The 23,793-nt window shown below is 42.9% G+C and overlaps 1 protein-coding gene across 1 annotated transcript; it reads left to right on the top strand.

Moving 5' to 3' along the window:
- The first annotated feature begins 5,494 nt into the window (after window positions 1–5,494).
- Window positions 5,495–16,307, top strand: MIS18A (MIS18 kinetochore protein A). Its single transcript, XM_032393343.1, has 5 exons — window positions 5,495–5,858; window positions 8,502–8,568; window positions 12,284–12,406; window positions 14,657–14,753; window positions 15,532–16,307. The coding sequence occupies exons 1-5, from the start codon at window positions 5,513–5,515 to the stop codon at window positions 15,610–15,612; spliced, it is 714 nt and encodes a 237-aa protein (XP_032249234.1). The 5' UTR covers window positions 5,495–5,512; the 3' UTR covers window positions 15,613–16,307.
- The last annotated feature ends 7,486 nt before the right edge of the window (window positions 16,308–23,793 follow it).

Raw genomic sequence — 23,793 nt, 5'->3', positions numbered from 1 at the left:
TTTTCTGTGAATTTTCTTAAATTTTACCTTCCAGTTCTTCTACTGTGGATGCAACAATTCCTCAAATCTCTCTAAAGATACATAATTTGCATCTTTGATACATATGGTCTCTGTAGTATTATTCCAGATTCAGGAGTTACAATCTTCACTTTTTGATCAGTCTGTGTTGAGTTTAGAGAACTTCCTCTTAGTTAAAAGGGAGATTTATAGGTGTTTGGTTCAGGCATTAAAGAATCTTATTCCCTGAGACCTTCCTCTGGCTGTATATTAAAAAAAAAAAAAGAAAAAAAAGGAAAGAACCTGGGGAAACAAAGGAATGCTTGGAAAGAAAGTGAGAGGCTGACTTAAGAATTTTATACTGGAAAAGTGTTCTCTTACATGATATTGTAATTCTCCTGAATTAGACCCCTTGAAAGACTGTGTTTTGAAAACTACAAGGCACTATTAAATACATGGTATTATATTTCAACAGTTTGGTGTAGTGGTGTGACTACTGTTCTTGGGGTCCAGGGGCCTACGTTCTAGACTGAGATCTGTGTATTAGTCAGGCCTCTTGGTAGTAAGTGACAGAAACCCGATTCTAACTAGCTTAAACATCAGCAGGTTTCTTAATGTGAACATGCTGTGAGGGGTACCCACAGAACTGGAGGGAGACCAGTGGGAGTGGGGATGTTGCTGTTACTCTTGATCTGCACCTCATATCTTGTTTCTCTCTGAGGCCCAGTGTCATGTCAGGATGTTCCACGGAGCTGGGGGCATGGCTGATGACAGCGCTGGGTCATGACTCAAGAAGAATTGAGTGAGCAGGGGACTCTCCCTCCAAACTTTGGCATGAAAAGTTCCAGGGATGGATTCAGACTGGCTCTAGTTCTGACACCTGGTCCCCTAGAACCAATCTCTGTGGCCGGGAAGGTGGTGGTCTGGGATGAGGTACGCATTGGGTAAGACCTTCAGGATGGGAAGTCCCACCCACAGCCACACTGTTGGAATGAGGGAGGGAGTGGAGCAGTTTTCCCAAGAAGAGGGGAAGAGTGCTGGACATATAACAGCCCAGATGTCCACTATCTCTGCCACTAATTAGATCCATGACTCCTGAACCAGGCTGGGCCTCAGCCTTTCTATTTGTGGAGTGAGACACGTAGAAGAAGCATCTCTATGATTCTCTCCCAGCCCAAATATATCATGAATTTACTGAAAATCACGTTTTTCTCCTTATTCTTTTTTAACTTGCATGAGAATTAAATATCTCTGTTAAAGACCAGAAAAGCGTGATTCCACACATTAAATAGGAGAGGGAAACAGAACTATTTAAAGAACATCCTGCCTCGGAGGATTTTTAAGAAGGTGAAGCATATTCCTGTCGTTTCACCCCTGAAGCACAGATAGAAATATCTAACCAAACTTTTCTCACAGCACATTTTATCCCCCTGAGGAGGGCTCTGATTGTGCCAGAAGGTCCCTGGGGGCTGAGTGCCCAGCATGGCATTCTGTTGGTACCAGCTGGTCAGGGAAGGCAGCTGTGGATGCCATTTGGCTCCCAGTATTCTCCACCAGTAAGAGTTGGACCAAGTGGTCCTCAAATGCAGCTGCAGCCAGCCCTCTACGTACTAACAGGGCCAGCTGACTGACTCCAGGGACCTGCAATCACTCCTCATTGTCATTCTTGTGTAAGCGTAAGGAAGTGTAGCAATTAAAATCTAGTTCATGACTGTAATCAGCAGCCATTAATTTCTGATTTTCCTCAATTGCCAATGCACTTTGCAAAAGGCATAAATTCTTCCCGCAAAACTGTCAAGGTCTTATTTGTTTCTTCTCCTCCTTTTTTTTGTTCCTTCTCTCGCCTAGTTATATTTTCTTGCTTTGTCTCTCTCTCTTTCTATTGCTGCTAGCCATTGATATTTATTAGACTAGCATTTGTTTGTTAAGGACGTCAAGGCTTTTGAACCCAGCCAGGAACGAGGGTTGAATCAGGTAGTCTGAGTAACCAGTATGTTGAGCAAGGATAAAAGGATGGAATCAAAACGGAATCTTATTTTGAATGTTGCTTCCTACTATGATCTTAGAACTTATTTGGTAAGGACAGCCTTTCCTTTGCCCCTGGATGAGGACAAGGGCAGTCTGTGTGTGGGGTTCCCTCCATTTGCCTCTCCAGATCCACTCACCAACCAGACTTGTATGGACCACATCAATATGCTATGTGCCCTATGAATGCTGGTTGAACTTGGGCAATGGGGAGCCCCAGCAGGAAACTGGAGGAAGAGATGAGACAAGGTCAAGGAATTTGATCTCCTGCCTGTCTCCTTGTGAGGTCGACTCAGCTGGCTGCATCCCTTGATGGAAGGGTGATCCTCTCAAGATGGTATGCTCTTCATAGCTCTCTTTCCTTTGGGAGAATGCCTTCCTCACATCTCTATGGGTCAAGGCTGTTAACATGGGTTCCCTGATCCCTTGAGGATCTCTCCTACATGCTGTTTATACCTTTCTCATTTGACACTTTGTAAAGAAACCCTCCCTGTATTATTGCAATTTGAGTGTACTCTCTTAGGGAATAAACAATTATGCAGCTACTTCAGTTGCAGACAGAATCTCAGTGACAGAATGATAGTATCCAGTCCAAGATATTAATCAACACTGCAGTCTTCTCTCCAGGACAAGAATTGTTACCCTCCTCCTCCAGGTGGGACATATAGGTATATTCCTCTAGTGGGGGAAGGGTGTGTGGCTGGCCCTGCTTTCTTTTTCATCTTACCTGTTCCCTGCTATTTCCATTCCTAGGCTGAAATGGGGGACAAAAGGGACAAAATGGTTTTCACTTGAATTGGTTCTATCATAACCTGGTTTTGTACCTCTAGCCTGCCATGGTTAGAACCAACTCTCTCCTGGCCCCTCAGAATCTCTCTGCACTCACCCCCAGCTGCTCACCGAAACCCAGGAAGGTTTCACATTTGGATGCTCACTTCTGGAGAATCTTCATCTTTCCAGGTTATCTTGGGCAGAATTTAAGATTCCAGGTGGGAAGTTTGAACCAGCAAACTCACATCTGGTTGACAACCTATCTGGCTTATCTTTGTTGTGCCACCAAAACAGCTCAACAGCCCGACTCTCTTGCTGGTCACTGTATCCCCAAACACCTGGGAACCCACAGGCCCTGCAAATGGTTCCTCAGAGTCTCCTCTCAGCTGAATTGAAGCAAGGGGGCAGATACCCTCCACCTTCTCTACTGGAGAGAAGTTGAACTCACAGCCCAGCCCGTCTCCAAAGAAATCCTTCTTATGAAGTCATCTTGGTCACCATTTTCTCCGGTCCTTAATATTGCCAAAATGTGGGAGGCAGTTTAGGGCAGGAGGGAATTAATTCTCCAACCTCCACTCTGAGGATCCCTCCAGGGGAGGGAGGCAATCTGTCTCACACATGTTCTGGTATGCATTTTTACCTCATCTTGGAATCTCGGTCAAAATCTCAATTTTAACATACTGTATCAGACTGTTACATACACTTTTAGTTGCTAGATAAAACAAAACAGTTCAAACCATCTTCCACTATAAAGAGGATTTGTTGGCTCACATAACTGAAAGAGTCCAGAGGTTGCGTGCTCAGTTTCTCTGTGATTTCTCAGTTCTGCCCTTCTCCATGTTTTCAAGATGCCTGCCTGAAGCAATCTGGGTATGTGCTTCTTTGTTCATACCCAGGGAACAAAGAGGACATCTCTTCCCTCAACCACTGAACAAGATTTACTCTGACTGGACAAACTTGATAACTTAGGTCAAGCTGTTAACTTGAGCCAATCCTTATCACCAGGGGAGCACCATGTGCTGATTGGCTCAAGTCTTGGGTAGGAGCCATCTGCACAGTGATTATGGAAGAGAGATGGGTTACCCTGATTGGGTTAAACCTCTGGGGATCCATTCTGGGAATTAGGGATGATGTTAACGGACATGAGGGTTGGACTCAACTTTATGCAGATCTCCCAGCTGTGTAACTAAGAGGAAGGGTTGGAATGGTTGTTCAGGAAGCACCTGCCACCACCCAGTCCAAGGTCATGTTACTCAAGCATCTAATTTTGTCCCCACATAAAATATGGTTTTGTGGGGTTCTAAATATTTTACATTCATAATACAAACATACTTGTGGGGTTCATTTTGCACTGGGGCCAACTTCTCCATTAGGCACAGTGCCTAGGGCCCATGGTATTTTCACAGCCCATGAAAATGTTTAAATTTCTTTTATTTTTATTTTATTTTTTATTTTTTTAAAGATTTTATTTATTTATTTGAAAGAGAAAGAGAGTGAGCGAGAGAGAGAGCACAAGCAGGGGGAGCGGCAGGCAGACGGAGAGGGAGAAGCAGACTCCCCGCTGAGCAGGGAGGCCGATGCAGGACTCGATCCCAGAACCCTGGGACCATGACCTGAGCCAAGGGCAGATGCTTAACCGACTGAGCCACTCAGGCGCCCCAATTTCTTTTAAAATCAGAAGAAAAAAAGGAACTTTAAGGCCAAAGAAAATGTTTGAACATACAATATTTATATATTCATCTTTATAGTAATACAGTTGTAAAATATAATTTGTATTATAATTATTATTAATAGGGAAATGGGCCTACTAAGGCAAAAGTGCATGGGTGAGAAACTGATCAGGCAGCCCCTCTTCGCTTTCCTTCTTTACTGTGATATCCCACCACAGAATTTAAGTGTTGACAATAAGAACCCAAAGTCTGAGGCAAGGAGATCATCCCTTTGAATTCCGAGGTTACTACCCATTTACTTAAAGAACAGATGTGGGTTTTATCAATGTTGTACGGGAGATATTACAGTAGTCCAGGGAGGTCAGGCTTGCTTGCACACAAAAAAGGAGGGAAGGCAATTTTCCTCCAATTGGAGGCTGTGACGTGGACACGGCACATTAGAGTTAAAGCATTTTCAAGCCTATCATCTCACTTGATCCTCGTTAACAACCCTGGTGCAGTACTGACCCATTTAATCCATCAAGAATCAGACTCAGGGAGAGCAAATAGCCTTTCCACAGTTTGCTCCATGGTTACCACTTCGTGGCACACCGATCCACTGAACTAGATTTGTGAAGACAGGGCCGAGAAATCTGTTTTAACCAGCTTCCAGGTGACTCTTAGGCACGCTACAATTTGAGGGGCTGTAGCATGGGGGGTGGGGGAATGAGGCTGTAGAACGGTGTGTTCCCCAACTCTTCTCTGGGCGGGGTGTGGGGCGGCGTATTCACTTTAGTAACTAGTAAAGGGGGCCCAACACCGCTCCCCAAGTAGACTGGCCGCCAGACATTTCCTAAAAACGGAAAATCTTGACTCAGACGCAGAGATAAACTGTTGCGGCTCAGCTCGACAAGGAGCATGCGCACTAGCAGGTTGCCCGCTGTTTGTTCTCCTGCAGGCTCCGCCCCCCAGGCCACGGCCCCTTTCCGGCCTCGGCCTCCTCGCCCCGCCCCGCGCAGGCGCAGTCGCGCATTTCCCGTGGCGCTCCGCGGCGCGGGAGATTTGCAGGAATGGCGGGCGCTTGGTCATCTAGTTGTTGCAAAGGATGCGCTTCTACTAGCTGTGCGTGTGGCGGTGACAAGGGCAAGTGGGGCGACTCCTCTCTGTTGGGCAGGCGGCTCTCGGAAGATTCGGGCCGTCACCAGCTGCTGCGGAAGTGGGCAAACATGTGGAACTCCGTGAGCGGGGACGCGTCGGTGGCCTGTGTAGAGGGGACGCGACGCGAGGAGGCTGCAGAACCCGCCGAGGAGGAGGACAGGCCGCTGGTGTTTCTGTGCTCCGGCTGCAGGCGGCCGCTGGGCGACTCGCTGAGCTGGGTGACGAGCCAGGAGGACACCAACTGCATCTTGCTGCGCTGTCAGTTGCCGCGCCTGGGTGGGATGTAGGGACGGGGGTGAGGGGGTGGGGAAGAGCTTGGGGCCGCCTTCTTTCCAGGTGTGCTTCACCTGGACGGCCCGAGAGGAGAAGGGGCGGGGGTGTTTTGGGGCTGTCCAGGGTTTTTAAAGCGGAAAAATCTGAGAAGGTGAGCTGTCCCAGGAAAAGGGGAGGAGGAGGGTCACCCCTGCACCTTGGGCTCACGAGTGATGGGTCCTTTTCTGGGGTTCCCCCAGCCCAGAAGAGCAGCGCTTCAAAAGGCATCTTTGTGAGCATTGCTCAGTAAAAAATGACCTACTAAACTGTAAGCATTTGGGGTGTTGCCACTCTCTATTACTCCCCACAGAAATTAACTTAATTCGTAAATAATATTGTTAATGGTTTATTTAGGAAATTAAGCTTTTCAGTTACCTGATTCCTGCAGGGGGATGTCAGAATTGATTTTTCTTATCTTATTAGTTGTGTTAGTGGATGCCTTTATTCTGAAGTGTTAACAACCATAGAGTTGTCAGAACACATTTCTATCAAATTTTTTTTAAAGGAAACTTTTAATAAAAACAACAATCTCTTCATAATTGGAGAGGAAGAGTTAATAGTAAAAAAAAAGTCAAGAAGGTGGCTTGAGTTCTAGCTTCTAATACTGGCTCTGCCAGTTACCTGTATGTTTCTCTGCTATTCTCTCATATTGTTGATTTCATAGTATTTATTTAGGGGAGTGGTTCACATATGTTTTTCTGAATGGGTGTAAAAATGGCTATTCTTTTTGGACTTGTGGCTTTCAAGATCAAGTTTATGCTCTCAATTCTATAAATATTTTGGCAGAAATTCACCAGGGAGATACTGTTAATCCTTCCAATCTGTGTCTGTTTTTTTTTTTTAATGATTATAAGCAATTTTATTTATTTTTAAAGATTTTATTCACCCATTTGACAGAGAGACAGCTAGAGCAGGAACACAAGCAGGGGGAGAGGGAGAAGCAGGCCTCCTGCCTAGCGGGAGCCCGAGGTGGGGCTCCATCCCAGGACCTTGGGATCATGACCTGAGCCGAAGGCAGATGCTTAACGACTGAGCCACCCAGGTGCCCCGTGATCTGTGTCTGTTGATAGAGGTCTACATTGTTTCCAGAGTTGCTGCCATTAGAACAGCATGTACGTGGGTTGAGATTTTTGATACTGTAGGAGAATCTTTTTTTTTAGTAGGCAAGAAGTAGTATGTTTGGTGTTAAATCTTTCATTTTGCTTGTACTTTCTGTTTTTACAGCCTGTTTTCTAACTTTTGCCACATGCTTTTTCTTTTTTCTTTTGTTTTATATATAAAAACACTTCTGTTACTTACTTTTTCTGTATCAGTTTTTAAGTTTTAAAAACTATCAGCTTTAGACAATTTGATTTACTCCCCCCATTCAGCACTGCTGCCATGAAAGATAATGAAATGAACTCTTGGGTTAATTTCTATTCCCTCCTGCCTCAGTTTGAGTTAGTTTGATTATTTTTACTTTGTCAAGGTTTATAACATTTAAGTTCTGTTCTGTAGCCTTAGCATGGTCATTGAACCTTAATGTAACATTTGTATGAATTTGTTTTTCAACTCTAGGACTCTTTTTTTTTTTTTTTTAAGATTTTATTTATTTATTTGACAGAGAGAGACAGCGAGAGCAGGAACACAAGCAGGGGGAGTGGGAGAGGGAGAAGCAGGCTTCCCGCGGAGCAGGGAGCCCGATGTGGGACTCGATCCCAGGACCCCGGGATCATGACCTGAGCCGAAGGCAGACGCTTAACGACTGAGCCACCCAGGCGCCCTAGGACTCTTATTAATACAAGAAAGCTTATTAATAGCGTTCTCATTTCTGAGTTGTTTATTTCATTAATTATCATCAGTAGACCCTCTGCACCCTCCCTCCCCAATCCCCAAGAAAACTTCAATTTTGAGTGGTTGAAAATGTCTTTCTGTTCTCTTTTACATGAATGGCAACTTGACTACACATACAATTCTGGGATCACGCGCTTTGCTTTTTCCTGGCAGGGAGCAGCTAGTGCAAAGGCCCTGAGGCTAGTATGGACATTTTAGGTGTGATGTCCCTTCTTCATTTCCCTCCATCTCCTATCCCTTCATTTAGTGTATCCTGGACCTGGATCCTCTGGGAATGTTTCCTGCTTCTGGGGTCAACTGTGACCCCATCCAAGTCATGGTCTAAATAGAAGATTTTTGTCCAGGTCCCTGAGAGCTCTGCATTTGAAACCTGGGGATGTATACATTGGCTTTTAGCATCTTTCTTGGGTTTATCCCAATTTTATTATACCTTACAGGTATTCTTGGTAGTCTGTGATTGAGGTTCTAATTGTTCCAAGTTTTACTGGCAGTTTAATTTTCCCCTCTAATTTTACTCATTTTATTAACATCAGTGGTTTTCAGGGAAGAGAAAGAAATAACTCTCATTCTGCCATCTTTTTTCCAGAAGACCTCTGTACATTTAGTTTTGAACCACCTTTGTGTATATGTGACTCTGGGCTCTTATTTTTTCTGGTTCTCTGAGTTCTAAAGTAAAAATTGAATTAGAGGTTCTCTAAATATCTGCAGGTGTATTATAGCAAACCACATTAATACATTATTGTTACTTTGCTCTAGGTGTTTCCTGTAATGTTTCTGTGGATAAGGAACAGATACTATCCAAACGTAAAAATGAAAATGGTTGGTGAGTAAGGCTATTATCTGTGTGAATATGTGTATTAGAGAAAATGTTTATTTTTCAACTAAAAATCTTTAATAAGATCATTAGCAGTAAGATTAATTGGGATAAAACTTTCTTCGTGGTGATCAGTATAGAATCAGTCATTTTAATGTATCAATTCTTGAGTGATGGTGGTCATTTTTAGATACTGTGATGAAAGAATTTCTAAATTTCTAAAGTCACATTCTGACACTCTCTTTTGGGTCTTTGGGCTTAGTGCTAAAGCAAATTGAAAATAAAAGTAGAAAAAGAAAATACCTGTATCATAAAATCTCAGCCAAAGTGTGCCCTAGGCCAACGCTACCTACTTTTTTTAATGTCATGTTACGCATAGAAAATGCTAGTATCACACTCGCATGGACATGTGGCCTGTTGAGGTAAACAGCCAAGGCTGCAGGAGGCCAGAAGCAGCCAGCCCCGGGGGCTCCGGCAGTCCCAGGCCCCGTGCTGCCACTCCAGCGCTTGAAGGGATCACCATCTTGGCGTACCTGCCACCCAGTGCTACAAGCGGCATCAGTAAACAGAATGGGAGGCTCTGCCTTATATAATTGTTGCCCAAAATGTGTCTTAACTGATCTGTGAAGTAACTTTAGGTGGTATACAGACGACTAAACAGAAATTAATAATCATGTATGTTTTTTTAATGTGTGTTTTAAAAATACTGGTTTTTCATTTTAAAGTAATGCTGGAGTTTCCTTTTCAAATAAAGTGTATTTCAATGTAAAAAATCACTCTTTTTAAGGAGAATTAACAACAGTACAGGTAGTATGTGGATGTGATGGAAACGGTGCTGCTGGCATGCAGGCGACCTCAGTTTGGAAAACCAGCCTTAGATCATTTCTCCTTCTGTAGATGAAGAAAGTAAGGCCTGGGGAGATTAGAAGTTTGCTAAAACCACAGGACTGTTTAGTAGTTAGAGCGAGGATGGTGCCTGTGTTTTTCCTTCCTTCTTGCAAAGTGTTCTTTCTTCTCTCTTTCCAGTTTTAGTCATTTTGATGCCACTTTCACCAGTTTTGCCATATCCACATACCAGCTTTGCTATCATCTACTTAATACCTTTCATTACATTGACTCAGGATTTTTATTTAAATTTATTTAAAAAGGAATCTAATGTATTACTGCCATATTATTTGCTTGAACTAGAAATTAACCACAATGAAAACAAATGTTATTAAACTCTAGCAGAGATGCTATCAGCTGGCTGGTTCTGAGCCTAAGGTCTGTTTTCTCACTGTTAAAAGATTTGCAGCTGTGAGATTCTAGTTAAAGACTTCCTAGCACTTGACTGAGACTTTCTTCTTTTTATAATCAGGATTGATGGGGAACTGAAAAGGGGAATTGACTCCTAACTCTGGGAGCCAGTGTTATTTAGTCCTGTTTACTGGTGTCACCTGAACCCATCATTTTTGCCACGTAAATTCAAATTCAAGATATTCACTAGGGTCCCATATTCCACACTTGGGGAAATACCGTATTGCCTTGGGATGCTCGTAAGTTTTTGGTAGGCCTGACTGAATAGCCACCTGAGCCTTCCCACAGCCAGCCAGCAGCATTCGTGGGTTTTAGAAATGTGTCGTGAAGGTAGCAGTGCTGTTTCCTGGGTTCTTTGTGTCATTCGTTAAGGTTCTTACACACTAACTCATTTCTGGTTGAAAAATCACCCTAGGATTTCCAGCACTGCTTTCTCAATATTGTCGTTCAGCGTTAAGGGTGAGTTCTGGCCAAATCCTTGCCAGCGGTGAAAACAGAAAGACATTGCAATAAGTTGCTACTCTCTTCATTGTTCCTCAAGACCACTCTGGAAGTGTGAATGGGTTTGCATGTATTCGTCAGTGGTGTTTACTTTGATTTGGGTAATTTGGCATAAAACAGTGTTATCTCTTGACCAGTGTTGTATCCTTTTTGGTTGATTACACCGGCATTATATGTTAGTTCACAATCTTGGTAATTGTGTATGGCCGCCTCATAAAGATTATGAGGTTCGAGATGTAGTATGGACATTTTCCTGTTCACTGTTGGTAGTGTGGATAGGGTTCCCTCCTGGGCTTTGCTAAGAAATATAAATATATATATATATAAATTTAAAATACTAAAAAATATATGAAATATGTTTTTCAATATAAAATCATATGGAAGCTTAATATATGATCAGTGGCATATTATCTAGCTAATTATATCACCAGTAAGAACTTATAACTTATTGGGCATTTTGTTCTTTGTTCCATATGTAGCTGCAGTAGTTAAAAAAGTCTCTCAGTATCTTTAGGTAAACGATAATGCAGTCTATAATATGTTGTTTGAGTTTTGGTTGGCTCCATATTTTTGATAACAGGAATAGCTCTGTAGTTATCACAAGTGTCTCAATACCAATAGGAATTATATTATTCTTTTGAAATAATAGCTATCTTTTGTAATGTATGTTATATTATGATCACTAGATTTAGATCTTCAGTTATCAATTTGCTATGTGTTGGGACTGTAATTTATTATAGATATTTATAGAATGGCAAATTTGAATAGGTCAACTTGACAAGGCATTTGGGTGACTGGATTCTAAGATTTAAAGAAGACGTGAATTGACATTGGTGGGGGAGATTATATTCAAATATGCAGAGCCTGAGTTGAGAAATAACTAGAATGAAGGAACAGTTAGGTGGAGAACTTGGATCATTAAGTAAAATATTTGTGAGTTGCCTGTGTGGAACATATCCGTAGTGGATAGAAGAGTGTTAGGTCAAAGTATAATTAAAAAGAGAAAGGCAACCCTAACAGACACGTGATGAGCACACGTCAGAGATTTATTTAACTCATTACTGAGGGAGTCAGAACATGGCAAAGCTGGTTTAGAGAAGGATGCTCTCTGTAGAACAAATCTAGTTACTGTCCTATAGGACACTAGAGCCTCAGCCTTTGAGGTTACCTTTTCTACTAGCAGAGAACATTTGCATCTCTACCAGACTAAAATTATTTATAATTTTACAAATTATCAATCTTATTAATCTTCTTTCTGTAAGTTATCATCTAACTTCAGAGAGTCTGGGCCCTAATCAATAGTAAGTAGTGAGCAACCAATGTTACCTTCCAGTAGAGCAAAGTGTGGCCCACGGGCCAGGCACTTATTTTTGTAAATATATTTTTATTGGAACACAGACACGTTGCGTATTCAGTTACGTATTGTCTGTGGCTGCTTCTGTGCTATAATAGTGGAGGCAAGTCATTGCAGCAGACACTGCATGGCCTACAAACCTGAAAGATTTGTTCCCTGGATCATTACAGAAAAAATCTGCCTCCCTGCCCCAGAGTGTTAATGATTCTTGGTGGGCTTGTTGGACAATATGACATTAAAAGGGCATGTGGAATCCCTATCTTATTTTCAAATTTTAGATAATTTTTCTTAATACCAGATTGAGGCATTTACATTCTAGAAAAACACCACATCAGTATCTTCTCTTGTCACTTTTCTGTATGTCCCATGTCACTAGGTGCTGAAGGCACTGTAGCCTGGAGGTGACTGTCTACATTTCTAATATCAACATTTGACTATCATTTTTTTCCTTCTTTATACATATGACTTAGTAGGGTTGGAATAACATATTTTAGCAACTTAAACGTTAAGCGTTTATGGGTTGTAACAAGTTGCTACTTTGTTTGCTAAAGCAATGGCCCTTCTTCCTTGCAGCATTCTGGAGGCTCTGTCCTGCACAGGATGCTCGCTCAGGCTTGGCTACATATACAGGTGCACGCCCAAGAACCTAGATTACAAGAGAGACTTATTTTGCCTCAGTGTTGAAGCCATTGAAAGGTAAGTGTGCTAAATAAATGGATACCTCATAAATGATTTCTTGGAGAGTTGTTTGCAGAAAAATTGATAACGAAAACATCAGAACTACATCAACACTATTTGGTTAAAATATATTTTCAAGTAATAATTTCTGACAATAAAGCCAGTGTGATTTTTTTTATTTGTTTTGACCTGATGTATTTGGTATTGGAAAATCAGACATTCTAAATTGTAAGGAGAAACCACTGTGAGAACATTTTTCAGAGTAAAAATAGGTTCAATTTTCCCTAAAAATTGAATTTAGTTTAATAGGATTTTTTAAGCAGTTGTGTGGATCAATATGTGTCGTCCATTTTATTACCTGCCCCCCCGCCCCGCCCCGGTTTTTAGCCGCCTAGAATATCATGAAGAATTAGGAATTTCAAAACTGATTAGGAAAGAAGTCCCTTTGGTGTTCTAGAAAAGCAGAAATACAGTCCAATTAGTTTCTTGCGTCTGGTAAAGAATCACCTGTTTTTTCTGAGGGATGCAAGGAAGTGCCTTCAGTCTCCAAGATTTCTATAGAAAGTAAACGTTTGGAAACAAGGCAAATAGGAGGCTGATGACAGATGTCAGTTAAAGAGTCTCAGATAGCATTCATTCATTCATTCATTCATTTATTTATTTATTATTAAAGATTTTATATATTTTAAAGAGAGAGAACACACGAACAGGGGGAGGGATAGAGGAAGAGGGAGAAGCAGGCTCCCCACTGAGCAGAGCACCCGATGTGGGACTCGGTCCCAGGACCCTGGGATCATGACCTGAGCCAAAGGCAGACGTTTAACCAACTGAGCCATCCAGTCCCCCAGGAGTTTCAGATATCTTAATGGCCTTCTAATTCATGAGCCTTTTTAAATAGGAAATACAAAATTAAGTAACTCATCTGACCCCAATGTATTTTCACTTATCCTGCAAAAGATGTAACCCTCAAGACTTTAAAGATGCCCAAAATCCTTATATATCAGGAAAGAAGAACAATTTAAGAAGAGAAGAATTTTGGGACGCCTGGGTGGCTCAGTTGGTTAAGCAGCTGCCTTCGGCTCAGGTCATGATCCCAGAGTCCTGGGATCAAGTCCCGCATCAGGCTCCCTGCTCAGCAGGGAGCCTGCTTCTCCCTCTGCCTGCCACTCCTCCTGCTTGTGCTCTTTCTCTCTCTCTCTCTGACAAATAAATAAATAAAATCTTTAAGAAAAAGAAAGAAGAAAAGAATTTTAATGCCAAGGAAACTGGTTGGTTTTAGAAGTATTTATTTACAGTTTTGGGGTTTTTTGAAAGATTTTATTTTTAAGTAATCTCTGTACCCAATGTCGGCTCAAACACATGACCCCAAGATCAAGAGTCGCATGCTCTAAGGACTGAGCCAGCCAGGCGCCTCCATTTACAGTTTTGAAAATTACTCAGTGCCACTTCATTTCCCACCTCATCTCATTTTTCTTTCCTAAACAGGATGTTAATTGCCTTCTGCCATTTCGCCTTCCATGCCATTTTTTAGAAATAAAATCACTAAGGCTTCCAAGGGAAGCTTGACCTTATTTGACAAAAGAAGTGACCTGCTGAAGTTGCTACATGTGATGAAAGACTTTGGAAGAAATGCAAATTAATCAAGTTTTCTTTTCGGAGAAATACTAGCCTCTTCTTTTTTCCCATTTAGATTTACTAGGTTACCAACACTGGGCCTGTTTTCCTTGTTTCCAGGCCAATATTTATCTTATCTCATATTTTCTACACCACAGCATCTCCTAACTCCAGAGAGCAGAGCAAAACATAACTTGGAGGATAACTGTTGGCGTTGCCAAATCAAAGTAACCGAGAATTGACTCCATACATTATTTACTAAAAGTCAAATTTGAAAGTACACATGTTCCCAACAAGTTATAGAAAGCAAAAAAGCAGGGGCTTCTTCAGGATCTTTTAAAACTTTTTAATCATAGAATTTTGAACTATGAGTGTGACTGTTTTGCCACTCGGTGAACTAAAGAGTAAGTTTGTGCCAGTAATGAAGTACTTAGAATATTGGACAATATGTAGGAATGCCTGGACCAAGGTGTTATGGAGAAAAACTTGATTTTATGTGGTACAACTTCCTATGTGGTTGCTATTAACAAAAATAGTTATTTTGTGTTCATTTGGTACAAATATATAGTGTAAGAGTTTTAATGTTATTAACTAACATGATTTTCATATTTGTCCCCTTTTCATATTTTAACTTTGTACCGTGTTATACTGCAGTTATATTTTAGGGTCCTCGGAAAAGCAAATTGTGTCAGAAGATAAAGAACTTTTTAATCTTGAAAGCAGAGTTGAAATAGAAAAGTCTCTAAAGCAGGTAATTCTGTACTTTTCGTATCTTTGTATGTTCCTGTTAGTGAGCAAGCGCTCCTCCACAAATAACCCTCAGAGCGGCACCTGTTTTGATCTTAGTACTTTCCTGGTAAGAGGGTGCTTATTTTATCTCAGTTGTTAGTAAAGTTGATTTTGGGGGTTAGCCAAACTACAACTTAAGCTAAAGCTTTATCAAAAAAATTATAAGACCTTTCATGTCTCATCAAAACCATATATATTCTAAAACTAGTAAACTATATTTCATTTGATTCAATTCTTATGGTATAAACAACCTGCAAATGTTTTTGAATGTTAACATCTTCTCATGGCCCGATCGGCAAGATACCCATGAGTGTATAAAAGAGCTCTACGTTAGAGGTTGAGAACTACTGATAATAGAATGCTGCCTTATCAGGGTGCCTGGGTGGCTCAGTCGTTAAGCGTCTGCCTTCGGCTCAGGTCATGATCCCAGAGTCCTGGGATCGAGCCCCGCATCGGGTTCCTTGCTCGGCAAGGAGCCTGCTTCTCCCTCTCCCACTCCCCATACTTGTGTTCCCTCTCTAGCTATCTCTCTCTCTCTGCGTCAAATGAATAAAATCTAAAAAAAAAAAAAAAGAATGCTGCCTTATTTACATAAAATTTAGTTTATGCCTCTAAATAATTTCACGTGTAATGCATAACACTCATAAATTTTATTAATGATATATATTTTAATCATTTAATCATGTGTGATTTTAATCATAATCCTATGTGTATCTGAAAATATTTTTTCAATTCAATAGATGGAAGATGTTTTGAAAGCATTACAAACAAAGCTGTGGGAGGTTGAATCAAAATTGTCCTTTACCAGTTGCAAAAGCTGAAATCTCTTCTACGTGCCCCGCTCTGGACTCCCTGCTGATGGACACTTCTTTCATATGTAGCAATTCTGGTTATCATTTGATTTCACCTAGAATGGAAGGAATTCTCAATGGCCGTATGTATATGTGGTATTCTCTTGTATTGATCAAGTGAGAAGGATTGTAGAATTACTTCCATGATATAGTCAGTGGTAAAGAAATGGTTGTTTTCTGAAGTTGAATTTCAAAGCCATTTTATGATACTTGCTGAAATTGGAATTTAGTAGTTTTTGCTTTGATAAGAAACCACCATGATTTTCTGAACTGTTATCTCTGTATCGAATTCATTCTTTTCCTTTAAAAAAAATTTATTCACCTTTAATACTTTGGGAAATATTTAGTATTGAATGGCGTGAAAATCTTAGAGGTTTTTCCACCCACTGTGTGATTGAATCTCTCTGAAAACAGAAACATAAAGCTCTCTGAAGAAACTGGTCCATTGAATTACTTGTCAGAACTGTTTGAAAACTTGCATAGGAGCGGAATAGCGTGTATTCTGGTGGTAGTAGAATTCCACTTGATCTGTTTGTTTACTACTCTGTGCCCCACAAAATCTGGAGTAATATTTGAAGAGACTAGCAGTCATCTCAGGGTGGGATTCTGGGGAATTTTCAATCTTCTATGATGTGAGGCTATAGTAAGCATGTGCTATTTTTAAAATCGGGGGAGAATAAAGATTAAGACAAAGTATTTTAAGATTGATTTTTACAAAACTGAATTGTGGTATTTAACTGAACTCAGAAATCCTGACGCCATGACTTCCACACACTTAACCTGCTGTGGAAAGCCTGCTCAGGAGCATAACTATAACCCCAGATTTCTGCAGGCGCCTTTCTGCTTGTGGGTACCGATGAGGCCACGTAACAGTACTCAGTATGTATGAGTAACTCAACGCAGTTTCTGCTCAGAAGTTCCCTAATTATTTCTGAGAATACTTAAAGGTTATCCTAACAAAAGGTCCTCAGTCAAACCAGCTGACTCATTGACAGTTAGTGAGTTATTCTTGATAGATTGGCAATAGCCCCCAATAATTAGAAATTAGTGAGCCCTCTTGGTCTCATCTCTCACAGACTTGTGACCAGGTAGAATATGGTGGAGAGAAAGCATATACTTGTCCCTGCTGGCAACAAGACAGTCATCTTGCCTTGGTAAGCTTAATGCAGTCCCCAGTGTCTGTCCCCTTCTGTGCTTCAGGGGCACCTTGCATGGAAGTTCATTCAGAACAGATGGGACGAGTGTGGTAACAGCAGGATTCCCCTAACTTCCTGGTTGTGCGGGTAACAGTACGCCAGCAGTCATGTTCAGGGCTATTCCAAAGACAGGTGGTTTGGCTCCCTAATTCCTTTTACCCTGCTCATACTGGGGCAGGACTTCTAGCCAATCCACGCATCTTGAAAACTACTCATTTCACCAAGGAAAAATAATTTCTAACATCCACAGTGCTGACTAAGCCTCTGTTGTGGATCAGGAGATAAGCCTAGCTCAGGTGCTTTGGACTACCTCTAGTGTGGGCCTTCCATTAGCCGTCCCCGGAGTTGTCTTTTCTGTTAGGGTCCTTCAGAGTCCTTCAGATGAAGTTAACTGACCACTCCTGGGTGCAGATGGAAAGTTCACACACATGCTCTTCACTGAAGCACCTGAAAGGAAATCCTAGGAGACAGTTGCGTTTCCCAAGGTAGAGTCTGCCTCTTTGGCCTCTGCCCATGATGTCACTGAGGGATGTTCTTGCCCCTGCCACAGAGGGAGATCCTGAGGTTCCCAAACTGCTCACCCTGAGGGCTCCAAGTGGGACTGCTTTGTCCTCCCCCTGCATGCTGCTCTGTGACACCTGCAGGAGGAGGGGGTCTCCCCCTCACCCCGCATTCCGGGCCAGCCTGTTCTGGGGCCACCTGTTTCCCCAAGGCCTGGGAAGCCTGGCTTTTCTGGCTTTGCATGAGGTCTCATCAGAATGCTACTTTTAAAACTCATCCTGTTTATCCACATCCTAAAATCTATAAGACTTGAGGCAGTGGGTTCTTATTTCTATTCCTTGTAACTGAAAAACAATGTGCTCTTGTTTCTGATTATCAAGTTCTGGTAAAGCACTGCTTGTGAACAGGAATGAGGGTGCTGGAGCAAGAAACGGACCTTCCAGCCCAAATTGCATAAGACCCAGCAAAGAAAAGAGCCTTCAGGCAGATCTACCCAGAAATTATTCCTTCAGCTATCCCCGTAAAGGACACTCCCCAGTTCTTTAGGGAGAAGCTATGGAAACTGATGCCAGAACCCGTTACATGGCCTTTCTAGACTCTTCTAACTATGTATGTATAGAACATTATATAGAGTTTCATCCCAGAGTGTGGGTTCTGTTGTTCTCAGCAAATGCTCCCATCGTGTTTGTAAATTTCCAAGCTGAAGAGCCCACTGAGGTCATTGTGTGTAGCATCAATGCTTGGATGGAATGCACCCTACCTGGGTGATTCTAGTCAAGCTCTGGACATTTAAATGGGCAAAATCAGGAGAATGTCTCCTTGAAGAACTGGGTCTAGGCATTTAGTGGGAAATTCTTGAACAGATAAGCTGTGAGTGAAACATCCGTCAGCTTGTTTTTGAGGGATGGTCTCACAGATAGCAGAAATCCTGGAGCAGGATCCCAGTTAAACTGCCTTCTTTAGCCACGTGACCTTGAGCAAATTATTTAATCATTTTTTTTAAAGATTTTATTTATTTATTTGAGAGAGAGAGCACATGAGAGGGGGGAGGATCAGAGGGAGAAGCAGACTCCCTGCTGAGCAGGGAGCCCGATGTGGGACTCGATCCTGGGACTCCAGGATCATGACCTGAGCCGAAGGCAGTCGCTTAACCACCCAGGAGCCCGAATTATTTAATCATTTTAAGCCTCTGTTTCCTCATCTGTAAAATGAGGATATAATAACCTTCACTTGAATCACAGATTATCAAATTAGATAATGCTTATGAGAGTACTTTGAAAACAGTAAAGCATCACAAAAATCAAATGACAGTGATTTAGCCTTGTTTAAAATAGAGTTGATCTGATTTACTCTCCTACCTAGTATAGCCATAACATTCTAGGGATGTAAAGGGAGAAATCTGAAACACCATAATAAAAATACATATATTACCATTTTTTGAATTTACTTCTTTCTCCAATTACAAATACAACATATGAACATTGTAGAAATTTTGAAAAATAGAAGAATGGCACAAAGAAGAAAATAAAGCACATAATCTCACAACTAAAAGAATTATTATTCACTTTTTGGGGTATATCTTTGTAGTCATTTTTATATGCAAATTTGGAACCATACCAAACATACTGTTTTTACTTAAACTACTTCATGACTATGGTTCTGCATTATTAAATATCTTTTATAACCTGATTTTTAGTGACTGCCTATTTTTAAGGAAACATTTGTTTTAAAACCTGTTTCAGTGTAATCATATGGTATGAAATTCACACTTTTTAGTGGCTTAACAACTGAGTTTACTTGTCAAATAAGAGGTAAGGCGTGAGAGAAATCTTAAACCAGTTACCTCTGTCTGGCTCCAGGGCATGCAGGAGCTGAGAGCCAGCTGTTAAATTGTCAGGAATTTTGTGAGCTGGTTGTTAAACTGTTGGTAGCTTCGAGTTGGCCATGGCTGGGAGTGTGAAAAATCAGCACGTGCTAAAGAACCTGAAATACACCCCCCCACACACACACCAGCTGGTTTCCCAGGACATTACTGTGTATTTTGAATCTCCCTCCATACTGTTTGACTTAAAGTTTAAGAGAAAGAAAATGATTTCTCTTTTCATCACCCAGAAAACTCCATCCTAACACTTTTTATTTAATAAATCTAAAATGAAACACTGTATTCTTAAGACTTTAGTGATTACAGCCACATTCTTCACCGTCTGGAGAAAAAGCAGAGGTACCTGAAAGCTAATGACTTAAAATTTTGTCTAAATAGTCAATGTTATGTATATATATCTTTTTTTGTTCTTCTTGAATAAGATAAATAGGTGGGCAGTTGCATGCCTGTGAACAAGCAGAAAAAGCTCCTTTGCAATTGCTTTGAACTGAGGGAAGATCATTTATTCTTTAACCCAGACTTGTTTTGGGTACTGATCATTAATTTTGTTGAATAAGAGCCGAGTTCCATCTATCTGGCGGAGGTTTATCTAGGCAGGTGATCACGGTGGCATGCAGTCAAGGTCAATCTATATAAGTGTAGTCTCTTCAGAATGTGTACACTTGTCTAAATTCTTGTGATAATAACTAGACGGCAGCGTGAAGTGAGGGGTCAGAGGAGTGACGTCCCACATGTGATTTGAACTAGAACTAGCCTCATTTCATTCAAGTCAGCTCTGACTGACTTCTGCTACCTTGACAAAATTAAATTAAGCCTAATTTTCTCCCCCCTAAACAATGACCACCATGGTTTTCGATATCTTCCATCTGACTTTAAGGCAGAGAGATGGACAAGCTCCCCTCAAGGGCCCTTTCAGCCTCCTAGCTCACGTGAGCTGAAAAGGGAGATGAGAAATAATTCAAAGGGGGGAAATGAGAATCCCTGAGCCAACTTTGCAGATTTGAGTTCTCTTCCCCACACACGCTGTCACCTTCACGTGCCTCCCACTGACCGCACTACCGTTACCAGGAGCTGTGGGCTTAGAATTCTAGAGGCTTCCTGAGAGTAACAGAAATTCTGGAAAAGTAGGGTGCAAGTTTGATTAACATTTTCCAAACCAAATATAAGAGTAGGTCTCCATTTTGAAGAGAAATGTTCTGAAGCCTTCAAAGGATTTTCCCTGAAGGGGACAGACAGACAGCTGTTTTTGCCTCCTAGCTGCTTCCCCGGGGGATGACTTCTGCTCTTTGGTAGCAAGCACTTTAAATGATCATTTCCTGCGTACCAAGCACCATGCTGGGAGCTGGGAGCTCACCCACTTCTCACAAAACCCTTTTCACAGGAATCCTTCCTCCCATTTTATAGGTGCAGAAACTGAGGCTCAGAGAAGTTAAATCCTGGCCTGAATTCCCAGGGCTCTGCAGCGCATTGCTGCCTCCTCGCTCTATCCCAAGCTGCAGTTGGGATGCCTCCTTGGTTCTTAGCAGTCAAATACCCAAGGGAAGGTGAATCACTTCCTGGAGTATTAGCAGCCTTAGTGTCTAGAAGGGCTTAGAAGTCATGAACACCTCCCTTTTCTAGAAAACGAAGCTAATTGAGCCCCTCTGTGGCGACTTCCGTCCACTCCCTTTGTCTCTACCTTGAGATTCCCCAGCTGGGACAAGCTCTCCCTCTCCCGCTGTCTCATGTCTCGGCTCTCCCTCGGACCACCTCCTTTGTGTGTCATCTCTCCCACTTTATCGCACTTACCCCTCCAGACGTCAGATTTTACATTTGTCCGTTCGTTCATCGTCTTTCTGTCGGACGGTTACCCCCGCAGTCCTATGGCCTGTGCCGGAAGGGCTGCGGCCGCACAGTAGGCGCCCCGGGAGCGGCCAGCGGGGTGAGTATTGCTGCATCACCTACCCATTTCCTCACATCTCCAGCCACTGTCCACTCTGCGGACTCCACACTTGCCCTGCAAGCGTGCTTGCGTGTCTCTGGTGGCAAGCATCCTTCCTGCGGTCCGCGGTCCTACCTCTAACCTACCTCGTGACAAGCCTTTTGGTTGTCCGCTCCAGACGTTGTGCTGCCACCACTCCCTTGAGGGCTGCCAGTGAACGTTCCCACCAAGTGTTCCTGTCGATCTGAAATCCCGAAAACTGCCAACAATTTAAAATCGCCCGCCCCTTTAGAATTCTCTTCTCAGTTGTCCGTATTTCTTAGCGGCGCGTGACGAAACTCGCAGGGGCGAAATGCCACGAGGCCCGGGACCTGCCGTACAATTCGCCAGGGAAGTAGCCACCCAGCAGGGGGGTGGGTCGTGTGGCCAATGTCGCTGATCGCTGCTGGTCATCGTTGAGGGGGTATGGAGACATCATTATGACTTGGCTTTTGTGTATGTTTGCAAGTATTTGTCAAACCCAAACACCAGGGTGCTCTCAGGCTCCATCTTTAAGGGCATCTGACCTGCCCTCCTGCCCTCCCCGCTTGCCACCCTTCCCGGCTGCCCTCCCTCCTCCTGCCTCCCCTCCTCTCTCCAGTCTTTCTTGGATACGTCCTGCCCTGCCGTGACTTCAGTGACCATCCTGAGTCTCTATGTCCCCACAGCCTTGATGGTCTCCCTCAGGCCCTGGTTCTGAATTCTCAGCGACCTGCAGATGCCCCCAAGGGCCCTCCATGTGACACTGTCCTCCCTCTTGTGCCCTGGACCTGAAACCCTGGTCACATGAACCCTACATCCCTTGCCCCACCTCTACCCCACTGTCCTGTCTGCTCGGCCTTTCCCAATGCCATTTGTCCCCGCCCATTTCTGTCTTAGGCTTCATTATCACTTGAACTACTGTTTAGTTGGCCTTCATGCTCTGATCCCCTACCCCCTGATCCAATGAACACGCCATTGTCCAAGGTGTCTTCCCATCCTCGGCATTACCCCATAGCGCATGGAATACAGTCTCTTAATCTGAGACTTCAGCCTCTTGGCCTGGCCCCGGATGGCTTCCAGGCTGTATCTCCCATTTTTCTCACCTGGGACTCTGAGCTTTTGCCAATCAGAACACTCCGTGTCTCACATATGCCATTTTAAAAAATATATACAGTTTTTACTTGTCCTTCAAGGTCCTGCTGGGCTGCCACTTCCTCCAGGAAGCCCTAGTTGTTTTCTCTCAGAAGTAATTTCTCCTGCTTCATCATTCCTAAATTACTTCAGGATGTTTTTCTTGCCTCCTTTAATTTCGTACTATAGTTATGTGGGAAACTTTCCTGCAAGACTAACATGTTTTTGTTGTTGTTGTTTTTTCCAGAGGCCCAACATGTTTGTGAGGCCTCGTATGCTGGAGGCAATTAATACTTGTTAAATGAAAAGAGAATTTTCATCCCCTGTCTACTTTGTACAGTTATGATGGTAAATGGAAAAATCTGAAAAAAAAACTTAAGCTGAGAAAAATGTTTATGCCAAAGCATTCTAAATTGCTTTCAATATTTCAGAATTGACATATAAGAATAAAAAGAAATCGGGCACCTGGGGGGCTCAGTCGGTTAAGCGTCTGCCTCCAGCTCGGGTCATGAGGGAAGTCTCCTCCCTCTACCTGTGCCCCTCCCCCCGGCTTGTGCGCGTGCTCCCTCTCTCTCTCTCTCTCTCTCTCTGTCTCTCTCTCTCTCTCAAATAAAATCTCTAAAAAAAATGAATAAAAAGAAACTATCCCAAAATGCAGGGGTGGTGTGGGGTTAGAACTCCCTGTTAACCATGTAAACAGGAATTCAAGGGGAAATTACCAAATTGAACTCATTTACATGTGTAATTACCCACTTGTGATCATTCTCCTGTCTTATCTACTCCCTCTTTCTCCTCCCACATCAAAGTTAAAAATACTTTTTATCAGACATTTTCTTCCTAACTGAATACAATGAATTCTTGGAATGGGAGTGTGTGTGTGTGTGTGTGTGTGTGTGTGTGTGTCTGTCCCGACTGCTTGAAACAAGACACGGACTCACGGTGGCCCCCGGGCGCCGGCGGTGTGGGTGGGAGCCTCGCATGTGCACGCTGTAAGCCGCCTTCAAACGTGTGGTGCACGAGGGGAGACTCGGAAGTCAGTGGCCCTGGAAACATCCTGCCAGCGATGTTCGGTGATCAGGAAAGAAAACCTTGGCTTTTAATCACGTGGACATCCAATAGGCGCGGTCCTATGGCAACCCGAAATAATTGCTTTCTCTGATAGGAAGGTGTCAGGGGGTGGGCTTTGCCTCAGGACACTTTTCTGGGGGTTGGGGGGAAGGATATCCGTGGAAATGGGGTAGACAGCCCCTTGAGCTTGCAGAGGCAAAAGAAAAGTGGTTATCCAGGTGTGTTGGTGTCTGGGACGGTAGGGCATTGGGACCCCCGGGGGGATGCTCTCCAGGGACCTATGGTCCCTGCAGCAAAGGGGTCCAATGGTGCAGGCCTGGCCCACCCGAGGGCAGGGGCCTTCTCTGCAGCCTCGGGAGACTCATGGAGGTGGGGCGGGGGGGCAGGTGCACATCGCCCGGGAGCTCATTAGTCTGCCCTGCCCCAGAACC

Source organism: Phoca vitulina, unplaced genomic scaffold (genome assembly GCF_004348235.1).
Source record: "Phoca vitulina isolate PV1807 unplaced genomic scaffold, GSC_HSeal_1.0 scaffold72, whole genome shotgun sequence".
Taxonomy (NCBI): domain Eukaryota; kingdom Metazoa; phylum Chordata; class Mammalia; order Carnivora; family Phocidae; genus Phoca; species Phoca vitulina.
The sequence above is the reverse complement of the archived record's forward strand: the minus strand, read 5'-3'. Positions and strand labels throughout refer to the sequence as shown.

Bases quoted from the DNA above. Each gene is read 5' to 3' on its own strand.
- MIS18A (XM_032393343.1), top strand. From the start codon at position 5,513: ATGGCGGGCGCTTGGTCATCTAGTTGTTGCAAAGGATGCGCTTCTACT. The intron at 5,859-8,501 runs GTCAGTTGCCGC...ACTTTGCTCTAG, and splicing joins CAACTGCATCTTGCTGCGCT to GTGTTTCCTGTAATGTTTCT. The intron at 8,569-12,283 runs GTGAGTAAGGCT...TCTTCCTTGCAG, and splicing joins CGTAAAAATGAAAATGGTTG to CATTCTGGAGGCTCTGTCCT.